This window comes from Silurus meridionalis, chromosome 23 (genome assembly GCF_014805685.1).
Source record: "Silurus meridionalis isolate SWU-2019-XX chromosome 23, ASM1480568v1, whole genome shotgun sequence".
In the NCBI taxonomy this organism is placed as follows: domain Eukaryota; kingdom Metazoa; phylum Chordata; class Actinopteri; order Siluriformes; family Siluridae; genus Silurus; species Silurus meridionalis.
This window is the reverse complement of record NC_060906.1, coordinates 10,947,604-10,972,951: the sequence shown is the minus strand read 5'-3', so window position 1 is coordinate 10,972,951 and position 25,348 is coordinate 10,947,604. Positions and strand designations below refer to the sequence as shown.

General features: G+C 38.4%; 2 protein-coding genes across 14 annotated transcripts in view; both read right to left on the bottom strand.

Moving 5' to 3' along the window:
* Positions 1 to 700: 700 nt before the first annotated feature.
* Positions 701 to 12,252, bottom strand: LOC124376693 (flocculation protein FLO11). Its single transcript, XM_046835906.1, has 11 exons — positions 11,986 to 12,252; positions 10,120 to 11,653; positions 5,658 to 5,728; positions 5,361 to 5,520; positions 4,745 to 4,868; positions 4,586 to 4,620; positions 4,232 to 4,301; positions 3,977 to 4,011; positions 3,339 to 3,390; positions 2,552 to 2,629; positions 701 to 2,204 (listed from the first exon to the last, which is right to left on the bottom strand). Exons 1-11 carry the CDS (start codon positions 12,031 to 12,033, stop codon positions 2,159 to 2,161), a joined length of 2,253 nt encoding a protein of 750 aa, XP_046691862.1. The 5' UTR covers positions 12,034 to 12,252; the 3' UTR covers positions 701 to 2,158.
* Positions 12,253 to 14,542: 2,290 nt separating this feature from the next.
* dab1a (DAB adaptor protein 1a) overlaps positions 14,543 to 25,348 on the bottom strand; it is a 368,118-nt gene continuing 357,312 nt past the window's right edge. For all 13 annotated transcript variants that reach the window (XM_046836335.1, XM_046836336.1, XM_046836333.1 and 10 more), the window contains one exon: positions 14,543 to 17,028. In XM_046836335.1, coding sequence (XP_046692291.1) covers positions 16,984 to 17,028 — 45 coding nt within the window. In that variant the 3' untranslated portion in view covers positions 14,543 to 16,983. The remainder of the gene's footprint in view (positions 17,029 to 25,348) is intronic.

The following is a 25,348-nucleotide window of genomic DNA, read 5'->3' as shown; positions in this document are numbered from 1 at the left end:
TTTTTTCTTTTAATAATACAGCAAAAATTTGGGAATGCATTATTCAGAAAAATTCAGATAAATGCTAATTTTTTTCTGTTGCCTAGTAATACCTTAGACCATTAAAACAATTCATAAGTTTTTTTTAAAACAATATTGGGGTGTATACAAAGTGTAAAGACTAATTTCTGAATTATGCATTTCAGTGAAACCATCTAAAATTGGATGAGGTTTCTGATAACCTTCAACAGACAAAAGCCACTATGTTTCTTAAAGAAGCTTTAATCAAATGGCACCTAAATTACAACACGATTTTATTGAAAGAATTTAATCTTTTCCTCATGCGGAGATTTAAATTTTTATTAGTGCACCTGTGGATGAGTTGGTCTTCATGAATCCTCCTGGCCTTCTGTTTTGTACGGTCGTAAATGTGAAACGGCTTCTGGGCTTGTAGTCAATGCATGACATTTGTGTATCACTGAGGTTTTTTTTTGTTCTATGTTAGATGTACTGTACTGTTACACAGAACGACTGCAGTATCAGTGCACCACTCGTATCTGAATGTAAAAACAGTCAAGCATGAAAGTGCTTCGATGGAGTGATGAGTTTACAGAAAGATAGGAAGATATTCTTTCTGTGATGAGGGCAAAAACTGCTGAGTATATATATATATATATATATATATATATATATATATATATATATATATATATATATATATATATATATATATATAATTTTTTTATTTTATTTGTTTTGTTTTTTGGTAGGCATATCGTGCCTTATTGTGTCTGTAGAAAGCTCCATTTAATCTTTTGAAAAATCGTGTCATTATTATATAGCGGGAAACTGCTACCCCTACTGCTGAACATGTATATTACACTATTTAGTAACAACCTGTTTTGTTTATAGCTCCTTTTCCATGACGCAAAAGTGAGAGTTTTGTCATCATTTCACAATTTGCAGTCAACACCACAAATGCACCCTTTTACACACACATACACACACACACACACACAAATATGCTCTGCATGGCAACTATCCAAACCAGTAAACACAACAAAAATGCGTTTTTTGCTTCACAATCAAGTCTCATACAATAACTGTGTGTACATAACAAACGTGGCGTGTATAAACAAAGTCAGTGTTTTTGTGTGTGTGTGTGTGTGTTTACTCCTGGTTTGTCGATGTGCAAGTCCCCCACCCAACCAACACACAGTTTATGCACTGCATGGTGTTCTCTTTTGCACTTTATTATTTATTGTACAAAAAAAAAAAGACAATTAAAAAGAAATTGTGTATTGAGCATACAATTGCATATTGTCATGTGCTTATTGGAAAAATCTAAGTAATTTCATGTTACAAATAAATACGGTCAAGAAATGGGGATAATGATTTTCAAGACCCATCACAACATGCATATCATGCAGTTTTTTTCTTTTTGTTTTGTTTTTTTATCGTCACCCACGTGCAGAATTAACTGTTCTAAACAAGTATCCATTATCCAAACACTTGAGATGGTCTAAAGCGGTCGAGACAAACACTACAGACATTGAATAATATAAACTGTACATAGATGTAATACTATTACAAAGCACAACAGGAATCAAATCCATCTTTCGGTCAGAATTTATGTTTTTTTTTTTTTTTGCAAGACTGTGCTGAGAATACTTTAATAGAAACTGACGCTGAAGTTGGACTGCTCGTCTAATGGCATCCTAAAAGATATCTTTAATCAGATTGTTTAGAATAGCATGGTGGGGGAAAAAAAATGAAGGTTCTGGAATTAAACTAATAATATTGTACAGCTAGTAACTGTAAAATCCATTCAAAAAGTCCTCTTCTCATGTAAAATAGGAAGTTAAATGAACCCCACCTTGAACCATGTGTACACCGTGTGTCCACACCTCATTTTTTTCTACATGCCTGACAGCATTCTTTCACATCAGCCAGGGGGGAAGAGTTGAGTTGATTCGAGTTGAGTTTTTTCACAACTGTACCAGGTGACAGAGTGAAGCATCCAGTGCAGTCTTGCAAAATGTTCTAGCACATGTCACCTGGTGATGCAAAAGTGACTGGGGAAATATCAAGCAGCTGACACAGCACAGTACTTGCTAAATATATATTAAAGCATATAAAGGATTACAAATCGCATTCTTTCAAGCAAAATGCATCCTGTTTATCCTTTGACGATGTCAGCGTAGAGATCCGGAGGAGGAAGGAGTCTTTAGAGAAGAAGAGGAAAGACAGGTTAATGAACAACATTGTGACAGAGGAATCTTATACATTCTACATGAAGAACCAGTCTGATGGCATAGCACAGGAGTAAAATACCTCAACACATTAATGGGGTGCTTTTTTAAAGTATTAAAATGTCTAAGAACAAAAAAAAACTTGGAAATTGTGAATTGTCCTCCAGCACTGACAGCAAGCAACCTTGGTTCTTTAATTATTCATACACAAACAGGCAGACAAAAGAGGATAGGTGAATACAGATATTTTCAAAGTCTAGCTCAATAAGTTTGTAGTCAGATATTTAAAGACATCAGGATGTAGGATAGCTGAAGCTTACATTGCGTCGCTTTGCAGTGTGGGTGCTTTTGGCTGAGCAAAGAAGGTTGACAGTTTATGAAGAGCTTCTTGTCCTGAACTGCACAGACACGAGAATTCAAGGTCAAATGAATATGAATTTATAAATAAATCATTATCAAATAATTCATGGCCAGCTGGAATAAATTGCCAAGAAACCCTGTTGTACTTTGAATGAAATATAAACAGGGGGTTCTGCGAAGATATAGAGAATAGGCTGATTTCTTCATAGCCTATGATGTCGTTAATTTCAGTGATCTGCATGATTACCAAAATGCCACCTGGAGTTTGTGTACATTGGGAAAAAATATTAAAACTTAAAACATCCACGTGAAAGAAAATAATCGTGAAAACCAAAATGAACGAGTGAATTACTTTCTTAATTCTTATAGCATTTTTATAGCATTCATCAAACAAATTACACAAAGGAAATGTACATTTTTGTCACAAACAAGTTTATAAGTAAAGGCAAATTATGGTCTTGTTTTTTTACTACTGCCTACAATAATATAAGGCTCAAACCAAATGTTTTCTCAACAGTATCACGATTAAAGATACCGTATGTACTAGAAGTTTTGGCCCCATTACAGCCATCTGTGAATACATTCTATACAAACAGTCCTATACAGCTTGCTAGCAGAAGTGTAGCATGTATGTGTAAGCATTTATGTAGCATAAGAGTTAAAAACAGTCTGCATACAAAGATCAAGCTGATATGATTAAGCTCCTTTAGAGCATGTGTGAAAGATGTCAGTCAGGTTGGCACTTACTGATTATCGCTTCTATCAGGGTGACCTGCCAGGGATGGAACTGGCTCTGAACCTGAAAGTATGCAAGAAGGAGAAGAAATGAATAATAAAAACAATTCACTTGCAAAGTGTTAAGGTCTTCATTTATTAAACATTAATCTTGAAGTATATTATTTAGAAACTACTATGAATTATACATTAACAACAGTGAGAAATCGGAAAAGTGTGTAGTTATAGGATTGACAAGCCTGGACCTGAAATATATTTAAGATGAAAAGAAGCAGGTACTAGTTTAACTAGCTTCGGTCACAAGTCCGATCATATCCAAGAAGAATTAGGGTTTGCTCCAATTAAGCCACACCTCACATGATCAGTTGGTCCTGACATTCAGTTAACTATAATAGGTGGCACCTGATTGGTTTAATGAAAGCATAGAGCCACAATGACAAAAAAAAAACTGGAAGGAAAACTGAACTTAAAAAAAAAAAGAATGATTGCTGTAATTCTTATTGAAATCTATAATAAAAAATGTATAATGAGATTCTTTTTTACTATACAACATTCACTATGAGCATTTGGATATTCTTCCTTATATCTGAGTGACTCATAAAGTCAAATGTCTAATACAGAGAGGAAAAACATGCATTTTAATGACTCACCCCTGTGTGGAGATGCCACCCTCTGGTTTATTTCTCTAAAAAATGTGTGTGTGTGTGTGTGTGTGTGTGTGTGTGTGTGTGTGTGTGTGTGTGTGTGTGTGTGTGTGTGTTTGAGAGACAGAGACAGAGAGAGAGAGAGAGAGAGAGAGAAAATCAGGATCAGTGGATAAGTATCAAGACAGACGTAAAAGCACAAGTCGTGAAAATTGAGGATATTATTTACATGCAAGAGACACAGTTTGTTTTGATACTCACAGATCCGTGGTGTGAGCTGGTGGGAAAACTGTGTCATCATCGTCACCCCACTCCTCGCTGTCATCATCAACTGAGAATTCAGAACAATCCAGTTTTTTTTTTTAACATGATACATACCACCATATCAAATCGCACAACCTTTAAAACATTGTTCATTTGAATGAGAGAAAAGCAGAATAACCAAAAACATTCACAATAAAAAACAGAATGATTCACAGAACAAAATGTAATTATATTGACCACAAAAAAAAAAAACCATAATACCAGATAACAGCAAATAATTACATTATACTTATGTATGAGTATTAACAGAATCCATGCCATTTATGAAGGAGTTCAAACGTATGAACTTACAGCTCTCTTGGTTCAGACTGTAATGCTGGGAGGATCTGCGAAAGCAAAATTGAACTGTAGTATAAATGATGCATCCAAAAAAATAATAATTTATGAATGTAAAAGGTATAACTTAAATATTGCAATACTTTACACTAGTTATGTCATACAAAATCATACCTGATGTCTGTACTGGAATCTGTTTCTATGATCCCATTAATGCTGGTCCTGTTTGCAGCTTTATGCTTCAGCCCCATCATCTCCTGAATATTCAGCTCCACACTCTCCACAGGGATGTAGCCATCTAAAAGAAAAATAAATAGGTTTAATACTGAACTAAAACCTATAGATTGTAGTTTGTGTTAGGGCTATGCATATCTCAATGCGTATATTTGTATAGGTTTCATGTGTTTTTGGTCTTTATGTAATGCTACAATAAAACATTGAAGATTGTGGTGGTGTGATGCTTCTATATCCATCTCTCTCTCTCTCTCTCTCTCTCTCTCTCTCTCTCTCTCTATCGACCATTGTTTTTGTTATTTTCTGTACATTGTCCTGCATCACAATAAAATGTATTGTTTTGTTCTGTTCTCTGACTGCTGCTGTGATATTATAAATAAGTCATATCCTTACAGGGATTTTCTGCAGCAGGAGAGTTATTGTACACCGCTAGGATTTCAAATGGGTTTCCCAATAAATGCAACTGTTGATGTTCAAATGGAAGATGAGCTACAGATAATATCTTCAAAATAATTTACATTTTCTATGTTATACGATATGGTTTGTATTAACTCACATTTGTTTGTATTGTCCCTGGCCAGCCATTTTCCTTTGGGGCAGTCTGTGGTGCGAATAATGCTGACAATCTCTCCAGCTTTTATTGCCAGATCATCTTTACGGCCCTTAGTGGTCTCTATCACTTTTGCTTGGTACAAGGCCTCCTCTTCTCCTGTGATCTACAGTAAAGAATAGAAAAGCAGACATTAGAATGGGCGTGTGTATTTGGGGGCAAGTGCTGTTATTTCTTTTATTTCCTACATGAACGTCTATGTGCCATAAAAATTCATCATCGTTTTATTCCGTATTTGTATACCCTGAATTTCTTCCTGATTTCATTTTCTTTCTTCTCTTTTTCCTTCTGTTCTTTTTTCTCTCGTTCCTTCTCTTTCAGATCCTTCTTGTCTTTTTCCTTCTCCTTGAGCTCTTTCTCCTTCAGTTCTTTCTTCTTCTCCTTCTCCTTCTGATCCTTCTTTTCTTTTTCCTTCAGCTCCTTTTCTTTTTCCTTCTCCTTCTGCTCCTTCTTCTCCTTCTCCTTCTGCTCCCTCTTCTCCTTCTCCTTCTGCTCCTTCTTCTCCTTTTCCTTCTCTTTGTCCTTCTGCTTTTGTTTTTCTTTCAACTTCAGCTCCTTTTCATCTGACACTGAGTTCTTTCTGTAAACACAGACATAAAGCTGGTATGTATTATATATGGCAGTAAATGACTATTAATATTTTGTATTATTATTATTATTAGATAAGCATTCAAATTAAATAATAGATTAAAACATACTTTGAAAATAATGTTTTTCTGGGGACCTCCTCTTTCTGAGAATAAATTTTACAAAACAAATGTTGAATGTAAAATGTAATCATATAATATATATAATTCTGTTTATTAATAAATATATAATTTCTCTATCACACAAATAAGACAAAATAAAATTAAATGAATATGAACTGTAAAAAGTTGTGTATAACGAACACTTACGGAAATAACAGGTGTATCAGCGTATGGATCTACAAAAAAATATTTGTATATATGTAAATCAATTCAGCATAAACATTTTTAAAACCATGTAAAAATAGTTTATTACATTATACATTTTAGCCTGAAAATCTAAAAAACAATTTTTTGTACTTCTATAAAAAAAAACCCACAATTGTTAAATAAACCCTTATTTATCCAAGTGAATGAGGTGTCAGGTGACAGAAAAAGAAACCTGATACTATCAAATGTACCAGATTAAAAAAATGCATTCATACTCATAGGTGATCCTTTGCGTTGTTTCTTTGTTTTGCCTTTTTTGTTGGCTGGCAGGTCTTCCAACTCTATGCTGCTGAAGTTTATCTGATTTCTAAGACAAAAAGTCACAATTTTAGACTGCTAATAAACTAACTATCTAAAGGGTTGCAGAATTGTAACAATAAAGAATGAACAAGTTACAACTCTGGTCTGTGCTCAATATAATTTTACAAAACTTAAAGATTTACCCTGATGGAGAAGGAGAAGCATTTGATACTGTATCTAAATCTTCACTTGTCCTGGGAAGCCTATTATCAGTAGTGTCCATACTTGGAATCTGATTTTCTTCATTTAAGTGTTTGAAAAATGCTTCCTTATGAACCGATGGTCCATGATTTCCATAATCCAGAGCTTCTGCTTGCGTGCCAACCATTTCAGATGGATTATATACTTCGGAATCTTCATACGATGAATCCTCTGAGGTAAAGTCTGCAGGAGCTGGGATAATGACTTCTGTAACAATAAACATGTTAAGCAGTGAGGTTAATTTCAAATAATGCCAAGTCTAGAGAGCACATACACAAAAGTAAATGTGTACATAATATATACGTGACAAATAAATGCTAAGAACTTAAAGTTAAATGTTAAGTTGTTAATCACCTTTATGGAATTGCATGCAGTTTATTTGCTAAATAGAAAGACATCATTGTGGAATGTATCACCTCCCTGCTAAGGAATTGGAAACTCCATACTTTTGCCTTCATGTTTCTTCCACAAAACCTGCCTCCCATGATTATCCTACTTCGGACAGGTTCATAGCAGGGGCTTGTTTAGACAGCAAAATGTGACTGACTGCATTTTGCAGCTGTGTGTGTGTGTGTGTGTGTGTGTGTGTGTGTGTGTGTGTGTGTGTGTGAGTAACATTATGCACCAAGTTTAATGTTAAGAACATGCGATGCGTTACATAGTTAGGATTCCTTCTATTACATGACATCCACCAACCTAGCAGGTCAAATTAATACTCTTGCTAGCAAACTTGACTACCGGTTATGATACAATGAGAATTCTAGTTTATTTATCAATAGCAGCTCATGAGCACAGCATAGCGTAGCAGCTCATGGGGCAGGATGACACTGATAATGACACTGCCCTCAACAAATTAAGTCAAGAGACTATTATGCTTGACTTATGCTATATGCTGCTATCAGACTGCTGTAATAGACAGCTGAGAGTCAAGTGATCCAGCATACAGGCTAGAAGTTAATTTTTAGTGCTTTTTGTTTAACTGTATTTGATACAGCAGGTGTGATTTACACTCTCGCACAGAAGAGCTTATATATTTAACCAGGTTTGACAGGTTTCAGCTAGATTTCCTGCCCAACTACATCTAAAAATTCACACAAAATATCTGAAACCAGCCATAGAAAAAACAGGAATGACATTTATCTCAACTTACACTTTGCCTTTGTTTGCAGAAATGTACACAATTTAACTTGAATATTTTCTAAAGAATACACATACAGTGTGCACTGATAAATATCACTATCATTTAGTTTGCTGCCTATTGCTTTACCTCAAATGAAAATGTTTTTGGAGTGAGCCTGGGGCAGCATAATTCCTTTCCCAAAGGGCCACAGATTATCTCTTTTCACTGTTTCTATTGTTAATCACTAGGAAATTGGTGCTCATTCAAAATGCAATTAATACCTGAACAGAATTCGAAATGTCTGGGGATATGAATGAGGACCAATGGCTGTATGATTGAGATTTTTTCAGTTGCCCAATCTGCTTCTATAGTATGCCATACTGTAACAATGATAATATTATATGGCTAGAGCTGGTAGAGATGCATGCATTTAGTCAATCTGTACCCAAATAGACTTTGTATATCTAACTTATACTAGAAAAATATTTTTAGTTTTGAAATACATATTAAATATAAAAATAATGAATGTGAAGCATGTACCATTGTACTCCAGGGGCTGACTTGGCAGTAAGGTGGACTGCCTATCTGTGTTTGGAATCTGAAGTGGTTTCTCTGGTGTGATCCCACCGTTAGTCACTTTTGACTGGGGCTTTCTGGGGGGAGGTGGAGGAGGCACAAGAGGTTTTGCACAAACACCATCTTCGGACCAGGTGAACTTTTACCTACAGTGAGGACCAACAGATTAATAATCAAGAAAACTTGATTAAACAAGAGCATAAACCAGAGACTACATACATGATACATGCCAACCACCTTCAGCTGTGTGGAATTACCTCGCACATGACTCATAAATGATAAATGGCTCTACTCTCAGTCATTCTGATAATTAGTGAAATGTTGCCCAACATCACCTCAATAGCATTTGTTAGATACTTTACATACCAAAACATACCAACCCTCCAAATAAAAGTCCATCCCAACAAATGAAACGTTTTAGCCGTAAAATTATTTTGAGTATTCGTGAGTTTTTGAAATAATCGTCAAAATTAAACAAACAAAATTAAATTTTAATAAAATCCATTAAACTCATTTTAAACTAATAAAAAAAGAGACCAATTAGGGAAATTTTCTGGCATGTTTCTCTAAAATAAATAGGGGTCTTGCTATATTTCTGCAGATATTTTTATTGTTCATTTGCCCCTTTAATAAGGCTGCATGTAGAACTGTTATTCGAGCAATTATCTCATCAGCTAATCATTTCGCTCTAACCCAATGTATACAAACATGCAAATTAACCTAAAAAATCACTGTCAGCTGCTGAGGATGGTCTGCATGGACAGCCCAAAAACTTTGACAAGATTTCTGTGAATGTTCTTACAACCTTAATCTAGCACTTGGTAAAATTGGTTTATGGTTATGTCTTAAGCATAAAACTTTTTAGATATGATAGAGATATGAAATGATGATGATCAAACTAATTCAGAAATGACTCTGATGCTCAAATCAAGTTTCTTTCAACACATATCACTGCTTGACTCTTTGTAGACAGTACACTTATTGTACATTGTATACTGCTTTTGAATCTAAATGATTAAAAATCTGGTGACACTCAGATTAGGATGGGTTTCTTTTTGAAGTCTCGTTCCTCATTGCCATGTCTAGCTTTATGCATTGCTAAAAATTATTTATGAAGTCTGTATAGTTATACATAATGGTGTAAAAAGCATCCAGTTAATTGAGGGCTGAAAAAGCATGTTGATGATGGAGGGGAATGGACAGATTTGACAGAAGGTCAATTGAAATAAACACTCTTTGCAATCATGGTGAGTAGAAAAGCATATCAGAACAAGCCAAACCTTGGGGACTTAAACAACAGAAGACCCAGTCAAGTTTTTGTGTCATCAAAGAACTGACATCTAAGACTACATCAGGGTGGGATGTTTCTACTGTTTCATGACTGGCAGAATGGATTACATTATTTAGATAGATTACATAGAGGGTACAAATGTTCCATTTGAATTAACTTAACATAGAATAGGCATTTAAATTTCTACTAATGAATGCATAGAAAAAAATTGAGAACACTACTAAAGTAAAATTAGGCCAGATAAACTAATAATTCACTTACCGTGCTCTTCATCAATGAGAGCTGATTCATAGGGTTGGGTGTTGTAATCTGTCATTGTTGCTTCTTCTGCCTTGCCCTCATAGTCAACAGGGGGGATATCAGGAAGAATCAAAGGAGTTTCCAGGACATTTGGGGTATCCACATATGAGGGTGTTTCAGCATGGGCTGAAGACTCAAGTGGATCATTGCTGGGCAGATTTGTCTCAACTACAGGCAAAGGGTCATGTGTGGCATATTCAGAGCCCACTGTAGACTTTCGTTTAGCCTTTTCTAGAAGGGTTAGCAGCCGATCACAAGAGCTATTCTTAACAGGGGCCATCTCTTCAGCTCTTGCTAAAGCAGAGACCACTGTATTAGTGTTGGGTGAGCTTGACAATGGAACTTCTAAAGGCTTTTCTGTGTGATCAATCGCCTTTTGGGATTCAGTCGCCTTGTTTTCTGCCAGTGACTCAACACTTGATGGAAATTCTGAAAATGCTGGCAAAGGACTGAATGCTGGCAAAGGACTGAAGGTAAAAACAGAATCTGAATACGGGCTTTCTATTGTTGGAATAGGGGAAGCTGTACGGAATAAAGCTGAACTGCTGGGAACTGGATTAACAGAAAGAGAAGCCCCAGGAAATGGATGCTCAGAAGTAACACTGGTAGATATATCAAGGAGAGAAGTGCCACCATCAGAAAAGTCCTCAGGAATAATTGGAGGTGGGATATCCATATCAAGAATATCAGGGATCTCTGGAATAGAGGCTGCCTCCTCTGGTAAACCATGTGGAAAAATATCTGCTGCTTGACTTAAATTATGTCTAATAGGATTTTCTGGTCTTGGTTGCTCCAACTGAGGACCATTTTGGAAGACAGGCTCTGGATCTGTTAGGACAAGAGGTTTTGACGATGGAATTGTACGAGGAGAAACAACTGGAGCAGAGATAATAGGGTTTGCTGTAACAGATGGAACAGAAACTTTGGGATCCACAGACTGGTTAACTGTAGCTTCTACCTTGGCACGAGTGTAAATGGTAGAATCTGAATGATCAAGGACACCCGGTACATCACATTTTGATGGGCTTGTTTTCTCTTTCTCATCTTTCTCTCTCTTGTTGAATATAGGTGTAGGGACTTTGACTGGTGTCTCTAAAACTGGAGACTTTTGGACAGTCTCGGGTTTGGGTTTCTGTTCTGAGACTGGAGTAACAGGACTTGGGACCACAATCTTCTTATCTTTTAGGGCTTGTTTGATGAGATCTGCTTCCTTCTTTTGGTTCTTATCCAGTAAAATAGGCTTTGCCTTTACTAGTGATGTTCCAGGTTGAGGAAATTGGCGGTTCTTTTTGTCATCTTTAAAGACCACACGAGGGACCAAGCGGTTCTCCACAGCTGAGTTGATGGAAGCAATTAGCGGGTTGCTGATTTTTGCAGTGGGAGATGTTGGTGGGATGGTTTTAGGTTTATCTGGGATAGCAGGTTTGAATCGACTCTTTGATGATTCATCATTCTGGAACTTTTCTCTCAGGTACTTAACTTTCATTACTTCACCCTGAGGAACAGTAAAACATATGCAGGGGAAAATTCTTTATTTTTTTAAAAACATTATTAACAAAATTGCAGACTAAACTGAACTTAAATTGTTAAACATAAATCAAGTTATTGCTCTTTAAAAAAATATTGTCCAGCTATCACTGTCCTGAGAAACCCAAAATCTGTAATGACCATATTTGCTGTCTGATGTTCTAAACTAAGATAGATAATAAACTTTCACAGATAGATAATATTTGAGTTACATTCTATTGCTATGAAATATATCTTTATATAATTCTCAATAAGTGCTAACTCCCTTCACATATGCCATGACATGCAACACAAACTTGCCTGTTCCATTGTATGCGGTACCAATCTGTAATCCTTCTTTGACACCATCAACTCATCTCATTGGTAATCCAACAAATTGCCCACTGTAAATGAATCCAAATCCGACAAACAGATAACACGAATTGGAAGAATGACAAATCCAAAGTGATGTTTGTGATCTAAACGACACGATCGTGTTGTTGGAATGAAGGCGGATGGACCGTTCTCTGGTAAATAACCAAAAAAGCCCTAGGTCTTGTTAGACGAGTCCCGCCCGGGTATGACACAGAGTCATCAACAAACTTCTGACTGTTTTCATTCACAAAGAATGCGGTCCAGCAGGCATTGCCTGGGCTGTTCGGAAAGTAGCTGCTGCATGCATAGTAGGAGTGCTTTGGGTATCGCCTTAGTTTCAACTCATTTTAGGACATAAAGGGATTGTTCCCAGTATTATTCATCTATGTTAATTGTAGGCATGAATATACTGTATTTGCTGTTGCTGGTTTTTCTGGTTAACAAGGCTTGGAGCATCCAAAAAAATGCAAGAAAATGGCGTATTGTTTTACAATGCGTCAACAGAGAGCAAATCTTTTTTTTTTTTTTTAGGTAAAAGTGAACAAATGTACAAATTAAGTTTACAAATTTGCATATATGGCATTTTAAAAGAGCCATGGCTCAGTTATATGGGATTTGTGCTGCCTTTAATAACTTTTTGGGATAGTGTTTTAAAACTGACAGTGTTTAAATAAAACATAATAGTGTGTTGACTTTTACAATATAAAATCACCTATCACAGTGCTCTATTAACCCTTTCACCACTAAGTCTTAAACACACACACATACTTCCATCCACTTTGTCATGCATTTTACTAAAACAAAGTCTGTGTACAAAAAAGGCCTAAGTATCTAATTATGCATTTTGTTCCCATAAAGCACAATGAAATATGTGAACTCTGAATTTCATTACACTTATTTTTTAGCCACTGGCTATACATTTGTACAATACATTAGATTTTTTTTTCAGGGCATATTTTCAAATATTTCAGCAAAACATATATATATATTTTTTTTTTATTAAACATTTTTTTTTTTTTTTAAAAGGACACATTACTGTAGGCTAGATTTTTATCCTAAATTGATTTTTCTCCATGAGTGGGCAGAAGGGATTGGGGCTTTTCTGAGTGCAATTTGTAAATCTGGCCAAACATATCGGATTTGTTTGGCAAGGGGAGCATTTTTAAGTTACACTATAAGGACAAAAGTATTGGGACAAGTCATATCTGTTTTATTCTCCAATCTGTTACCACAAAGGTGGAAGCACATAGTTGTATAGTATGTCTTTGGATGCGGTACTTTAGCATTTCATTTTCCCATAATGTGAACTAGGAGACCCAAACCTTTTCCAGCATTTCGATCCCCGTGTAAAAAGCCAGCTCTATGAAGTCATAGTTTATGTGGGTTACTGAAAGATCTTACGTGGCCTGCTATAGAGTGCTCTATAACCATATATTGAACACCTTTCATGAATTGGAACATTGATTGCACCCCAGGCCTGCTCACTCTACATCAGTACCTGTCTTTATTAACACCCTTGTAGCTGAATGAGCACAAACCTTTACAACCACTCTACAAAACCTAGAGCATCTTCCCAGATAAGTAGTGGCTGCTATAATAGCAAAAGTGGACTAAATGTGGAATCTGATGTTTAAAAAGCAAAGTATTCAAAGTATTTAGATAGACAATATTTACAGTATAATAACTGAGAAGTAATGTTAGAATTTTATCTTCTTTTACTGCCTGGACAATGAATAACTAAAGCCAGTCCTAGACGTTTTCAAATGGGAAGGAAATGAAGGCTTAATGTTTAAGTCATGAATAAAATATGAACACCATTAGGTTAAACTACTTTTTAAGAGAAACATCAATGCACCGTTTAGAGGTGAAAAAAAATTGTAGTGACTGCAGTGTCCATTGTAATCAGTGTAATCAGCTGTATTTTTAGACAGTAATCATGACAGATAAGCGAGAACCCATATAAAAGCAACACATCACACCATAGATCTGTTTTACAGTAGGCCTGCTGGTAACCATATACACTATTCAGCATATAATAGTTAATAGAGGCATTAGAAATAAATGAATTAGATTTTTTTTTTTTAGTTAATGAATGAAAGTAACTTTTTTTGTTCGAATGTATTTTATTTTTGTAGTTGCTTTTATAACATTTTATTTTATTGCAATTATATTCTATTTTATTATGTTGTAAAAATTATTGTACTTTATTTTATTTTAATTAATACATTTTTGTCTCTTTTTGTCATTTTTAACTTTTATGTCATGGACCAGTTGTAAAAAGCATTTCACTATGATACCCAAAATAATTAGCCAGTACTTGGGTGATTGTACCACACCCGCAAACCCAGTAAGGTCTGGAACACATTTGTGATTCCTGTTTGCAATAAAGAACCTTTCGTTTGACTCGCATGCACACAGACTGTAAGAGAAAAAGTTACCTTAAAAAAACTTCACTTGCCAATATGAACACATTAATAAAACCCATTCAAGAAAAAAGTACACATCGTTTTTTCCTGTGTTTATTGGTACAGTATTACATGGTGGAATATGTAAAACCGAGAAGAGGGGGGTGGGGGGTAGGAAAAAAAAAGAAATCTCAAAATTAACTGTAGAATGTAATCTTTGCTGAGATTAAAAAATAAAGATGTCCCTTTACGTTAATAAACCCATTAACTGAGGTATAGTTAAAACAGGTCTAAAACAAAGTGTTATGAGGTTTCTCATCTCTTCTCCTGGCTTCACAATATCTTTTTTTTTTTTTTTACATCCCAGGTGTAGTATGTGAACTAGAAAGGGGTCAAAATAAATATCTGATTAAAACGGGACTCTGGCCATAAAATAGGGAGTAATAGTCCTTACAGGTAATGGAATACAAGAACTGGCTGCTCATGTCTCTCTTTCTGTCACACACACACACACACACACATTATTTGATCTTGGTTTAGTTTTGGATAAAATGATATCACATACTTGTGGGTGTATGTAGTCTGAGTTTTTGGTGTAACTATGGTGAAACCAAGGGCAATCTAAGGTTGATTTACATGTGTGTATCTGTGGGGGTGTGTGGGTGTGTTTGGGAATGCACATGTAAATGAATTAGGTCATGCATGTTTTGTGGTTGCACATAAGGCAGATAAAAAAAGAAGAAAAAAAAACACCACCACATGACAGGAGAACTCGGGAATGAAACCAGACAGCACTAAAATACCACAAGGTTCTGAGCACCTGACCACGTGTGTGTGTGATAGGTTCTGCGAATTCTTTGGCTCGTTTCATTTTTTTCCAAGATTAATGGCTCAATTATTCCAAAGTACACTTTGAAAATGCACCTACCACAAGTGCATGTATTGCAAAATGAAAAATGTGTATCCTTTTGGAATGAGTTTAAAGACCATTTAAATGATTAGCTAAAGGAGAGGGTTGTGTCGCCCAATACTTCCTCGTTTGTCTTATTATGAGCCTTGTGCTATGACACTTGAAGTATTTTAACCGCCGGCTTTTCTTCATTGTACCCAAAGGATGTGCAGCACATCATTAAATAAACCAAACAAGCAAATGGCTTTGACAGCAACGTAAAACCACACCGGGGGAGGTTTGGGACATGTGGAGATATTGCTTGGGTTTCGTGTTGAGCTTGCATCACATTAAGCCTGCCTATTTTATGGCACAGAGGTCCAGCGGGGGGGAAAAAAAAAAAATCAAAGGACATTATCATCATCGTCAGCATTATTGTTGGCGTTATTGTTATTTACAAAATGAGTTTGGCAAACCAATGATCTGATTCCTTAAAGCCATGTTTGTCCTTAAAACACGTCTCAAGCCGGCCTCGAGGGCTTCAATGACTTATAAAATAAAAATCCCATTTTCAGTGTTGTGTTTTTTTTTTTTTTGTCTTATTAATATTGTACAAAAGCTATAGAGAAAGGAACAGTTCAGTCACAGATTCAGCTCGTTGTTTAGGCAACACCCACTCCGTCGCAATGTCTTCTTCAGTATGAGCTGCTCAGAAGTTTTTCACGCAAAAAAAAGAGAAAGAGAGAGAAAAAGAGAGATTTTGGCAAAGTCACTCCTTGAGACAGATCTCTGCCTGAAAGGTCCACAGAGAAAACAAAATCTCTTTTTTTATATTTCTGCATAGCTCTCTAGCAGCAGAATCTCAAATAGATCGGGGAGCAAAACCAAACAAGCCCACATGGATGAATCACATAATCCTACAGATGGATCAAATGGATTACACTGTAATCGACTGCTTTGGCCTGGACCACACGATTAGAGATGACAGTGCAAGGACTGGGACAACACAAGATTATGAAGCAGTAATTTCTTGAAGTCTCACTTGAGGTGTGTGTGTGTGTGTGTGTGTGTGTGTGTGTGTGTGTGTGTGTGTGATGAAATGCATTCTCACGCTTTGTATTTATACTATCTTGGCTAGATGGCATGGGGGAAAAATGGAGACAGTGACAGAATGACTCAGGGTGAGCAAAGAAGGACAATAGGAAAGATCATCATCATTATCATCATCCTTAGCACCATCAGCTGTGTCTGATATTCCACGTTCAGTTTATGAATGCAGGAAACACTGTGCGACAGAAACAACAAGCTCAATGAAAGGACAGAAAACCAAGAGGAGCGTCCAGTGTGCAGTTCTCCAGACAGACTGAGATCCAGAGGGAGACTAAAGGCCAAGAAGGCTGGAGTGATCCAGGTGAGCTCTGAATACCATCCATTCCCATGCAACCACACACACTTACACACAAACTCGCTCACAGCCTGTGACCTGTTTCCCTTACATTCACCTTTTTTTTTTTTTTTTTTTTTAAAACACGCACACACGCACGCACACACACACACACACACACACACACAAACAGAGCGGCTCTAAGGGTTTGGTCACTTGCTCCCCTCTGAGCAATGTTCAGCTGTGTGCAGTCTTCCCATGATCCTTCACTTCTTCCCTTTGCAGACCTTGGCATAGAGAGGGTCCTTCCCCTAGGAAAAAAACAGACAAACAAACAAAATAATTCTGTCATTTCTCTACAAGAAGTACAAATACTTTCATTACTGTACTTAATTAGATTTTTTCGTATCAGTACTTTACTATTTATGTTCAAACTTTTTATTTTCATTCATTGAATTGTTTTTACAGAAATATCTCTACTTTCTACTTCTTACATTTACACACCAGACTCGTTATTTTTTTCTTCTCACTGCGCATGTTTTAAGTCCATCAACTTATTACTTGTCTACCACTGGTGTATGATTTCCTGGCTCTCACACACCACAAATGTAGGCTTGTTTACAAAGCCAAAAACCAGCACGGCAGAAGGCAACAAGAAGTCTGTGGTTACGTGGATGAGACAGAGGGAGTCAGCGATGTAAACATGACTGAGAACAGAAACATTCCTGATCTCCTGATCATCATTATCTTTTCTCTGCTTGTGTTCTATATGGTGGATTTTCAGCCTCAATACAATCATTAGAAAACAATTTTTAATTTGTTTTGTATTAATATATTAATATGATGTCAGGTTCAGTTACCAGCATGACACTAAAACTAAGTAGTAATGGCTACTTGAGTGAAAAAGGGTAGTCACTACTTTTTACTTTTACTAGAGTCTTTTAAAACATGAGTATCTGTTCTTCTACTTAAGTGAAGGATGTGTGTACTTTTGCCACCTCTGAAAATAATATGCTTAGAAATATGGCCTAAAAAATGTGTTCATAAGCACAATATATTTCAGAAACATGAATTTTAGAATAAAATCATAAAAAAAAAAAAAAAAAAATCAAATTCTCATTATAGATGCTGAAAGAATATTCTTGTGGTGCCATTGATTGGGAGTATACATAATGCATCATATCCTGGTCAATTATGTATGGTATAAATTGTACGAGTGTGCCTATATGCGCATAGATACACGATGCAAAACGATCGGCCATATGTCTCACATCACACATTTTTTATGCAATTCTCACAGACCAACAGCAGGTGTCAGTAAAGGTTTGTGTTTATTAGCAACACTCTCCGAGGAGCAATGAGGCTTCTCCATCTTCCTCAGCCTGTAAAAGACTAAAGGCTTTATAGCTGGAGCTATAGCTACTGCATCCCTCATCCAGTTAGGCTTTTCCCCATGCCTCCTGCTTCGGTTTTCACACCAATCCTGTTATTACAGTGTAGCGAGCAAGACAGAGGAGGAAGGCCCAGGAGGAGGCACTGTGTGTTATTCTCAGGTACAAAGAAAGAATGAAAAGAATGACAGCTTCAAAAACAGAAAAGAAAGCTGACTCACAGTGGGAGCCCAGAGTCCTGCCTGCAGTCCATCTAAACCCACAAATAAGCTTGACACCAGTGAGTGAATCAACCAACACGATAATTATGATTCACTCATTCCCTCATCCCCACACACACAGTGAGAAAGATAGGGTAGAAAGAGAAAAAGAGAAACAAGTGAAAAAAAACATGAGAAAAGAAAAGCACCTCACCTAACAGACTGACAGACTCCAGGATGGACATTACACCCACAATAAAAGAGAAGCAAGTATTACAAAAGAGAGGGAAAAAAAGAGACTGGGAGCATATAGACCTCACGTTGAACACAGGATCTCTGCTACAGAAAAGGCAATCTCAGTCATGACGCTTTACAATCACACACCGCCTGTGACACCTATTCCCGATGTCATCTTCCTATCATACATACCTACTAAGACAAGAAGAAGCAAAGCCATCATCTGTACTGCTACAGATATTCTACAGGGACTGAGAAAAGCAGTCTGCTACGAACAGTTAAAAAAAATCTGTGGATGCGCCATCCAGCTATCTAGCCTTTCTAGATCTTTGCTCTTTGGTGCTCAATGCCAGGATTTGCTTTCTCACACCTGTCATTGGTTTTTGTAACAGTTCCTTTTCCCACTGTCTCTCCTTACACACACCGATGTGTGGCAGCCTAGAGAATCCATGTCACATGGTGACATTTTCTACAACCCCAATTCCAAAATGTTGGGACCCTATAACTAAATAAAAACATAATACAATGTCTCAAAAAAGTTGGGACAGGGCAACAAAAGCCTAAAAAATTATTATTAAAATTTATTATTTGGAGAAACATCTTGCAAATATTTAGGTTAATTGACAACAGGTCAGTAAGATGGTTGGGTATAAATAGTGTATATTAGAGAGGCAGAGTTTCTCAGAAGTAAACATGGGTGGAGCTTCACCAATCTGTGAAAGACTGTGTCTACAAATTGGGATAATCATTTTAGAATGATTTACCTGAACATAAAATTGCAAACAGTGGAATATTTCATCATTTACATACATAATATCATTGAAGGTTTCGAAGAATCTGGAAAAATCACTGTGCACAAGAAACAATTGTGAAAACATATTTTGGATGCCTGTGACCTTCTGGCCCTCAGGTGGCACTGCGTTAAAAACAGTCATGATTCTGTAATGGAAATCACTGCATGGGCATTAACACCTCTAGAAATCACTGTCTCTGTACACAGTTTACCATGTAATCCACAAATGCAGGTTAGATCTCTATCATGCAAAGAAGAAGGTATGAGGGAACATGATCCATAAACGCTTCCAACCTCTCTGGACCAAAGCTCATTTAAAAATGTACTGACGCAAAGTTGAAAACTGTTCTATGGTCAGATCATTTTTTTGGAAAACCATGAAACCCACGTCCTCTGGACTAAAGAAGAGAGGGACCATCTGTCCTATTATCAGTGCTCATTTCAAAAAGCCACATCTCTGCTTCCATCCAGAAAACATATTTTTTCTAGAAAGGTCTTGAATATTTGAGCAAGACAATGCTATCTGAATTCTACAACTGCATGCTTGGTAGTAGAAGAATCTGGGTGCTTACAGAATCTGACCTGCCTGCAGTCTAGACCTTTTACCATTTGAAAACATTTGGTGAATCATAAAACAAAAAATACAACATACATATGGGATAATATTCTGCTCCCAAAACTTAAGCAACTTGTCTCCTCAGATCCCAGATGTATATGGACAGATGTAATGCTACCCAGTGGTAAACATAACCCTGTACCAACCCTCCAGGAGATTTTTTATGCATTTCATTGTGTAAAAAACAGTCTTATATGCATAAAGTCTGCTCTTTCCAGAGGTGCAGCATCTGAACGTGTCTCAGTGGCCAGCTGTCACTATTAAGCCCCACACCTTAGCATTGAGACAGGTAGATCATGGTGCATGCACACAGTGACACACAACTCTCTTTCTTTCACACATTATGAAAGTTTATACAGTACAGCCAGAGAGCCGTGTCTTCCCTCAACCCTCTGCCTGCTAAACAAGGAGGACACTTGGGTTTACAGCTGCATACTACAGTAGTTCAGGAAGGCTCGCATCAGTTCAGAACACTAAATTACACGATAAGCCGACCCACCATTCAGATTTGAAATAATGTAGTGCAGCATCATAGATATGTTGGATGTTCTTGAACCCAGAGTGCATATTATAGGATTAGTTTCATAAGCCAGATATGTAGCATTGGCTAAATAATTAACCATACCTGAGACCCACCTGCCTTCACAACTAGAGGCAGTCTGACTGATACACTATATTACCAAAGGTTTGCTGACACCGGGTCATAAGTTTGGTATGTGCTTTTTAAGCATCGCTTTCCACATTTAGTCCCAATTTGTTCTTAAGGGTGTTAGGAGGTGAGGAGGGACGAGGTGCAGTCAGCATTCACATTCATCTTAAAGGTGTTCAGTAAGGTTGAGATCAGAGCTCTATAGCAGGCCACTCAAGATCTTCCTCTCCAAAGCATATAAACTATATCTTCATGGAGCTCTCTTTGTGCACAGGGGCATTGACATGCTGGAACAGGTTTGGATCTCCTAGTTCAATTAACTGCTAAATTTTATTATACCGCATCCAAAGACATTCTATAGAATTGTGTGCCTCCAGTTGTGTGATAACAGTTTGGAGAAGAAACACATATGGCAGGAAATGTCAGGTGTCCAAATAATTTTGTTAATAGACTGTCAATCAATTACTACTAAATGTTTAACAGTGGGCATTTTTAACACCTTTATAATTATAGTATTGGTCTTTAAGTAGCACTGCTGGAGAATTTATGTAAGGCTTTGTCTTTGTACAATAGAAAATAAAACCCAAATTTCTCTCTCTCACACACACACACACACACACACACACAAACACTTTCTATTGTAGAAAGAAGTGTGTGTGTGTGTGTGTGTGTGTGTGTGTGTGTGTGTGTGTGTGTGTGAAATTTAGTTTTTTAGTTTCTATTGTAGAAAGACAATGTGTGTGTGTGTGTGTGTGTGTGTGTGTGTGTGTGTGTGTGTGTGTGTGTGTGTGTGTGTGACAAACCAGTCATTTCTGATGATATATCATATACATATGACAGGGATAAAAATTCCCATCAGCATTTTCACCTCAACATTCCTTGTCATGTTTGTATACATATCTGCAGTTCACTGCACTCATTGTAAAGTATATCATTTGTCTACCCATGATTATAGTTTTGGTCATTCATGACATCAGTTTGGTCCAAGTTCAGGTTAGTTTTTTTCCTCCCGCTTATGTTCAATGTTAGCTGCTGTGTGAATGTGAATTTCATCTAATTTATCACAAACACTGTATTAATACCATATAGAACCTCACAATGCTCTTAAAACAGCTTCAATTTCCAAAGCATGAATTCCACAAAATGTTGGAGACATTCCTTTGAGATCCGAGTCCAAGTGTAAATTGAATCATACAATTCCTGTTTTTTTTTTTTTTTTTTTTTTTTTTTTTTTTTTTTAAAGATGTTCTTTTATGCTACAAATCAATAGATTATTGTTCGTAAACCTGGTTCTCTGAAACATCAAGTGGAGTGATCCACCTATTGGAAGGGCATCCGTACCTGACCTCTGTAAAAGCATCCAATTTCACCAAGTCTGGCTTGGCAGACAGGAGCTCGTGCCCAATGGCAAGTAAGGGAACGCCTCTTACCCAAGTGCATAAGGCACCAGCACGCACTACCTTGCTTTGGTGAGCATATTCGCTTTTCGTGCAGCAAGCAGGGCAAACTTGGTGGATCTCTCCTGTTCGAGATCTACCTATGGGAGATATAGACAACTCCCCGGTTGCCCAATATACTCACAGAGAGGCCCTGTAAGCAAGAGGACGGCCCTCAAGGTGGTGTTTGGCATGTCACAGAGTAGTAGACCTCACACACTGCGAGGGTGAAAGATCCAGCCATGAAAAACTTGACATGTGGTAACATGCGTGCTAAAACCCTGATGACACCCAACATGCGGGCTGCATGCAGAAAAATATATATTGATATACATGTAATTGGACCAATCTGGGTGTCAGGAAAGGGTACAAACTAACATGCTTGAAAACATGCATAAACTGGGCTGGGCAGTCAGGTTTAGTGGAGTGAGCTCTGAAGCCACCTGGAGGCTGCACTGCCAAAGATTCATACACCAAGGAGATAGCTTCCACAAGCCAATGAGAGAGGCGTTGCTTAGAGATAGGGGGCATTTAGGCATAAAAGCCGGGTTAGGCCTGAGCAAAACCTCATCCCCATTGAGCGAGAATTTGGTGCACGAGGAATAAACCGAGAGTACAGGCAAATCACTGACATGTTTGGCGGAAGCCAAGGCCAGATGCAAAGCTGTCTTTAAGGACAGGAGTTTAAGGGTGATATCACCTAGGGGCTCAAAAAGCTGTTGGGCCAGCACCTCCAGCACCATAAAGAGTTCCCATTCTGGGACTACACTTCTAGTGACTGGTAAGGAGCGCATCAGTTCTTGACGGTTGATATGTGGAACAGCTGTCGTATTGTCGCAGCACAGCAGCACATGATGCCACTGCAAGCGGGGTAGGAAATAACTTAGGCACATGCACGACGGGCTGAGATGAAAAGATAAGGTCCACTTCATAAAAGCCCTCATTCTCAGAAGGCTTAGAGGCAAGACATGGACAGCTGAAGCCATAAGACCCTGTAATCTGAGACATGTGCGATACTGTACCTTTGCGCCTTCCCTGAACTGCGACAGACAATTCTTGAGGGAGAGAATGCGCTTCTGCGACAGGCGCACGTGCATTGTAAGAGAATTAAGCTCCAAACCCAAGAATATGACATTCTGAGCTGGAGTGTTGCTTAAAATGCTTTTGCTCTCATTGACTCTGAAACCGAGCGCTGTGATGTGTGCGAGCACACAGGTAGTGTTTTGAATCACTTTCTCTCTTAAATCAGCTATAATCAGCCAATCGTCTATGTATGTCAGGATCTTGAGACCCACTTTTCTCAGCAGCACAAGCCCCGCCTCCACACACAGAAAGTCCTTGGACTCAGTGCGAGCCCGAACGTAAGGACCGTGAATTCGTAACACACGCCTTGGTAGGCGAAACGAAGGAATCTCATGTGTGGAGGATAGATGCTTATATGGAAAAAGCATCGCTCAGAATAATTAAGCAGAACCAATCGTTCTGTTTTATTAAACGTACAAGAGAGCCGTGTGATAGCATTCTGAAATTGAAAGTTTTTTCTGAGATCCAGAATTAGACAGAGAGAACCGTCCTTTTTCGGGACCAGGAAATAGCGAGAGTGACAGCCCTGATTGCTTAGGTGAGGGGCTACAACTCAAACCACGTCCTTCTCGAGGAGGGATAAGATTTTGCCTTTCAGAAGGTGAGCTGAGCTCTCGCCTGTGTGGGACAAAATAACTCAGTTGAAATGCGGGGGTGCCCTGGCAAACTAAAGTCTGTAACCCCTTGTGATTGTGTGAATCACCCATTCAAGGGCTGAAACATACAGCCAGCCTGTCACGTGACTCCCGAGCGTCCCCACGCAGCCTGTGCGAAATAGAGATTGGCACTCACTGCCGAAAGAGAGCCTCCTTTTATTGAAGGGGTAAACATGGAGGGCAGAACAGGTGTCAGAAGGCTGGCCACCTATGAACGCGGACCGTGGGCCCCCTATGGCCAAGCATTAGGCCAGCTGTTATGTTTAGGATCAGAAGGAGCGGATTTAGGGGGCTTTTTCACCATGGCCATGGCGATGGACATTTTACCACAGGGCCTAGCAGGGTTGAACTGTAACAATCTCCTTCCAGAGATTGGGTGATGGCGACCCTTTCTCCAGTTGTTGTCCCAAATCGAGCAGGAGTTCGGCCTGATATTCGGACAACAGCGAGGAGACATTGGGAGCTCTTATTAAAAGAGCAGAGGCTTTGTATGAAGCCAGATGAATGGACGCGGAGAAGCAATCCATCCTACCTGGTAGGACAGGCTTTGGTGTGGCGAGCAGCCCGCCTTGAGAGGGGTTGAGGTGTCTGGCAATAGAAGGCTCGATGACAGGGGCGTCACCCATGCCGAGACTTGCCATATCCTTAAACTCAAGACCTGCAAGACTGTGTATCAGATCAAGCGGATCTCCCCAGCAATACTTAATTTGTTTTGCACATGCAGGGAGAACGGAAAGAAGCGGCTTTCTTATGCTGGGAGGAGGTTCCAAAAGCTGCTCCGATGCATTGAGGAGAGCCAGCCATTCGATACTGAGGCACACGGCAGCTCATTCACAAAGCTCCAGAAGTACCAATTGAGGCAGGGCAGAGGGAGCCTAGCCATCATCCTAGCCACCGAGGAGGCTTGACTCGTCCTCATCCCCAGAACCGGTTGGTCTGTCGGGGAAATGGTGGTCGAACGGTAATAAATCCTCCCCCAAGTGCAAAGTGGCATCGCCTTTCTCCCTGTCCGAGTCAGACAACTCAAAGTCAAAGCACTGCGAAGTGGCTACTTTGAGCCTGCGCTAGGACCTTCCGCTAGGAAGGTCGATAGCTTCTTGAGCATGTTTAAGACCCAGGCAGACAACGCAAAAGGGATGGGAATCCCTAGTGGCAATGAGAGCGCCGCATACAGCCGGGCAGGCTCGCGACAGGTTGTGCACCGGTGTAGCCGGTGCTGACTTAGAAAATGCCATGAGAAAAGTTATGAAGTAGGCAGGCAGCCTATAGAAAAGGTGCGAGCCTGGGGGCTTGCGAAAGCTAACCTGGCTAAGGACGAGCACATCTGGCGGAGGATGATCTAAAGATGTGTCCTCCTGAAGACAAATAGTGCGGTCCGATAACCAGGGAGCTGTGAGGTAGGATTTACAGAAGTTGCGGGAAGCTAATATCAACTAAGGAATTGTAGCGCGTGCAGGTGCACTTATGTAAGGGGCTTTCCCTTACCTGCCATTGGGCACGTGCTCCTGTCTGTCAAGCCAGACTTAGTGCAATTGGATGCTTCTGCAGCGGTCAGGGACGGATGCCCTTC

What these genes read in the sequence shown, in the direction of transcription:
- LOC124376693 (XM_046835906.1), bottom strand. Translation starts at nt 12,033, where the DNA reads ATGGTGTCAAAGAAGGATTACAGATTGGTACCGCATACAATGGAACAG. An exon ending in CAGGGACAATACAAACAAAT is followed by an intron (nt 4,869 to 5,360) that starts GTGAGTTAATAC and finishes TTTTTCTTTTAG; the next exon opens with ATGGCTACATCCCTGTGGAG. An exon ending in ACACTGCAAAGCGACGCAAT is followed by an intron (nt 2,205 to 2,551) that starts GTAAGCTTCAGC and finishes TCTTCTCTAAAG; the next exon opens with ACTCCTTCCTCCTCCGGATC.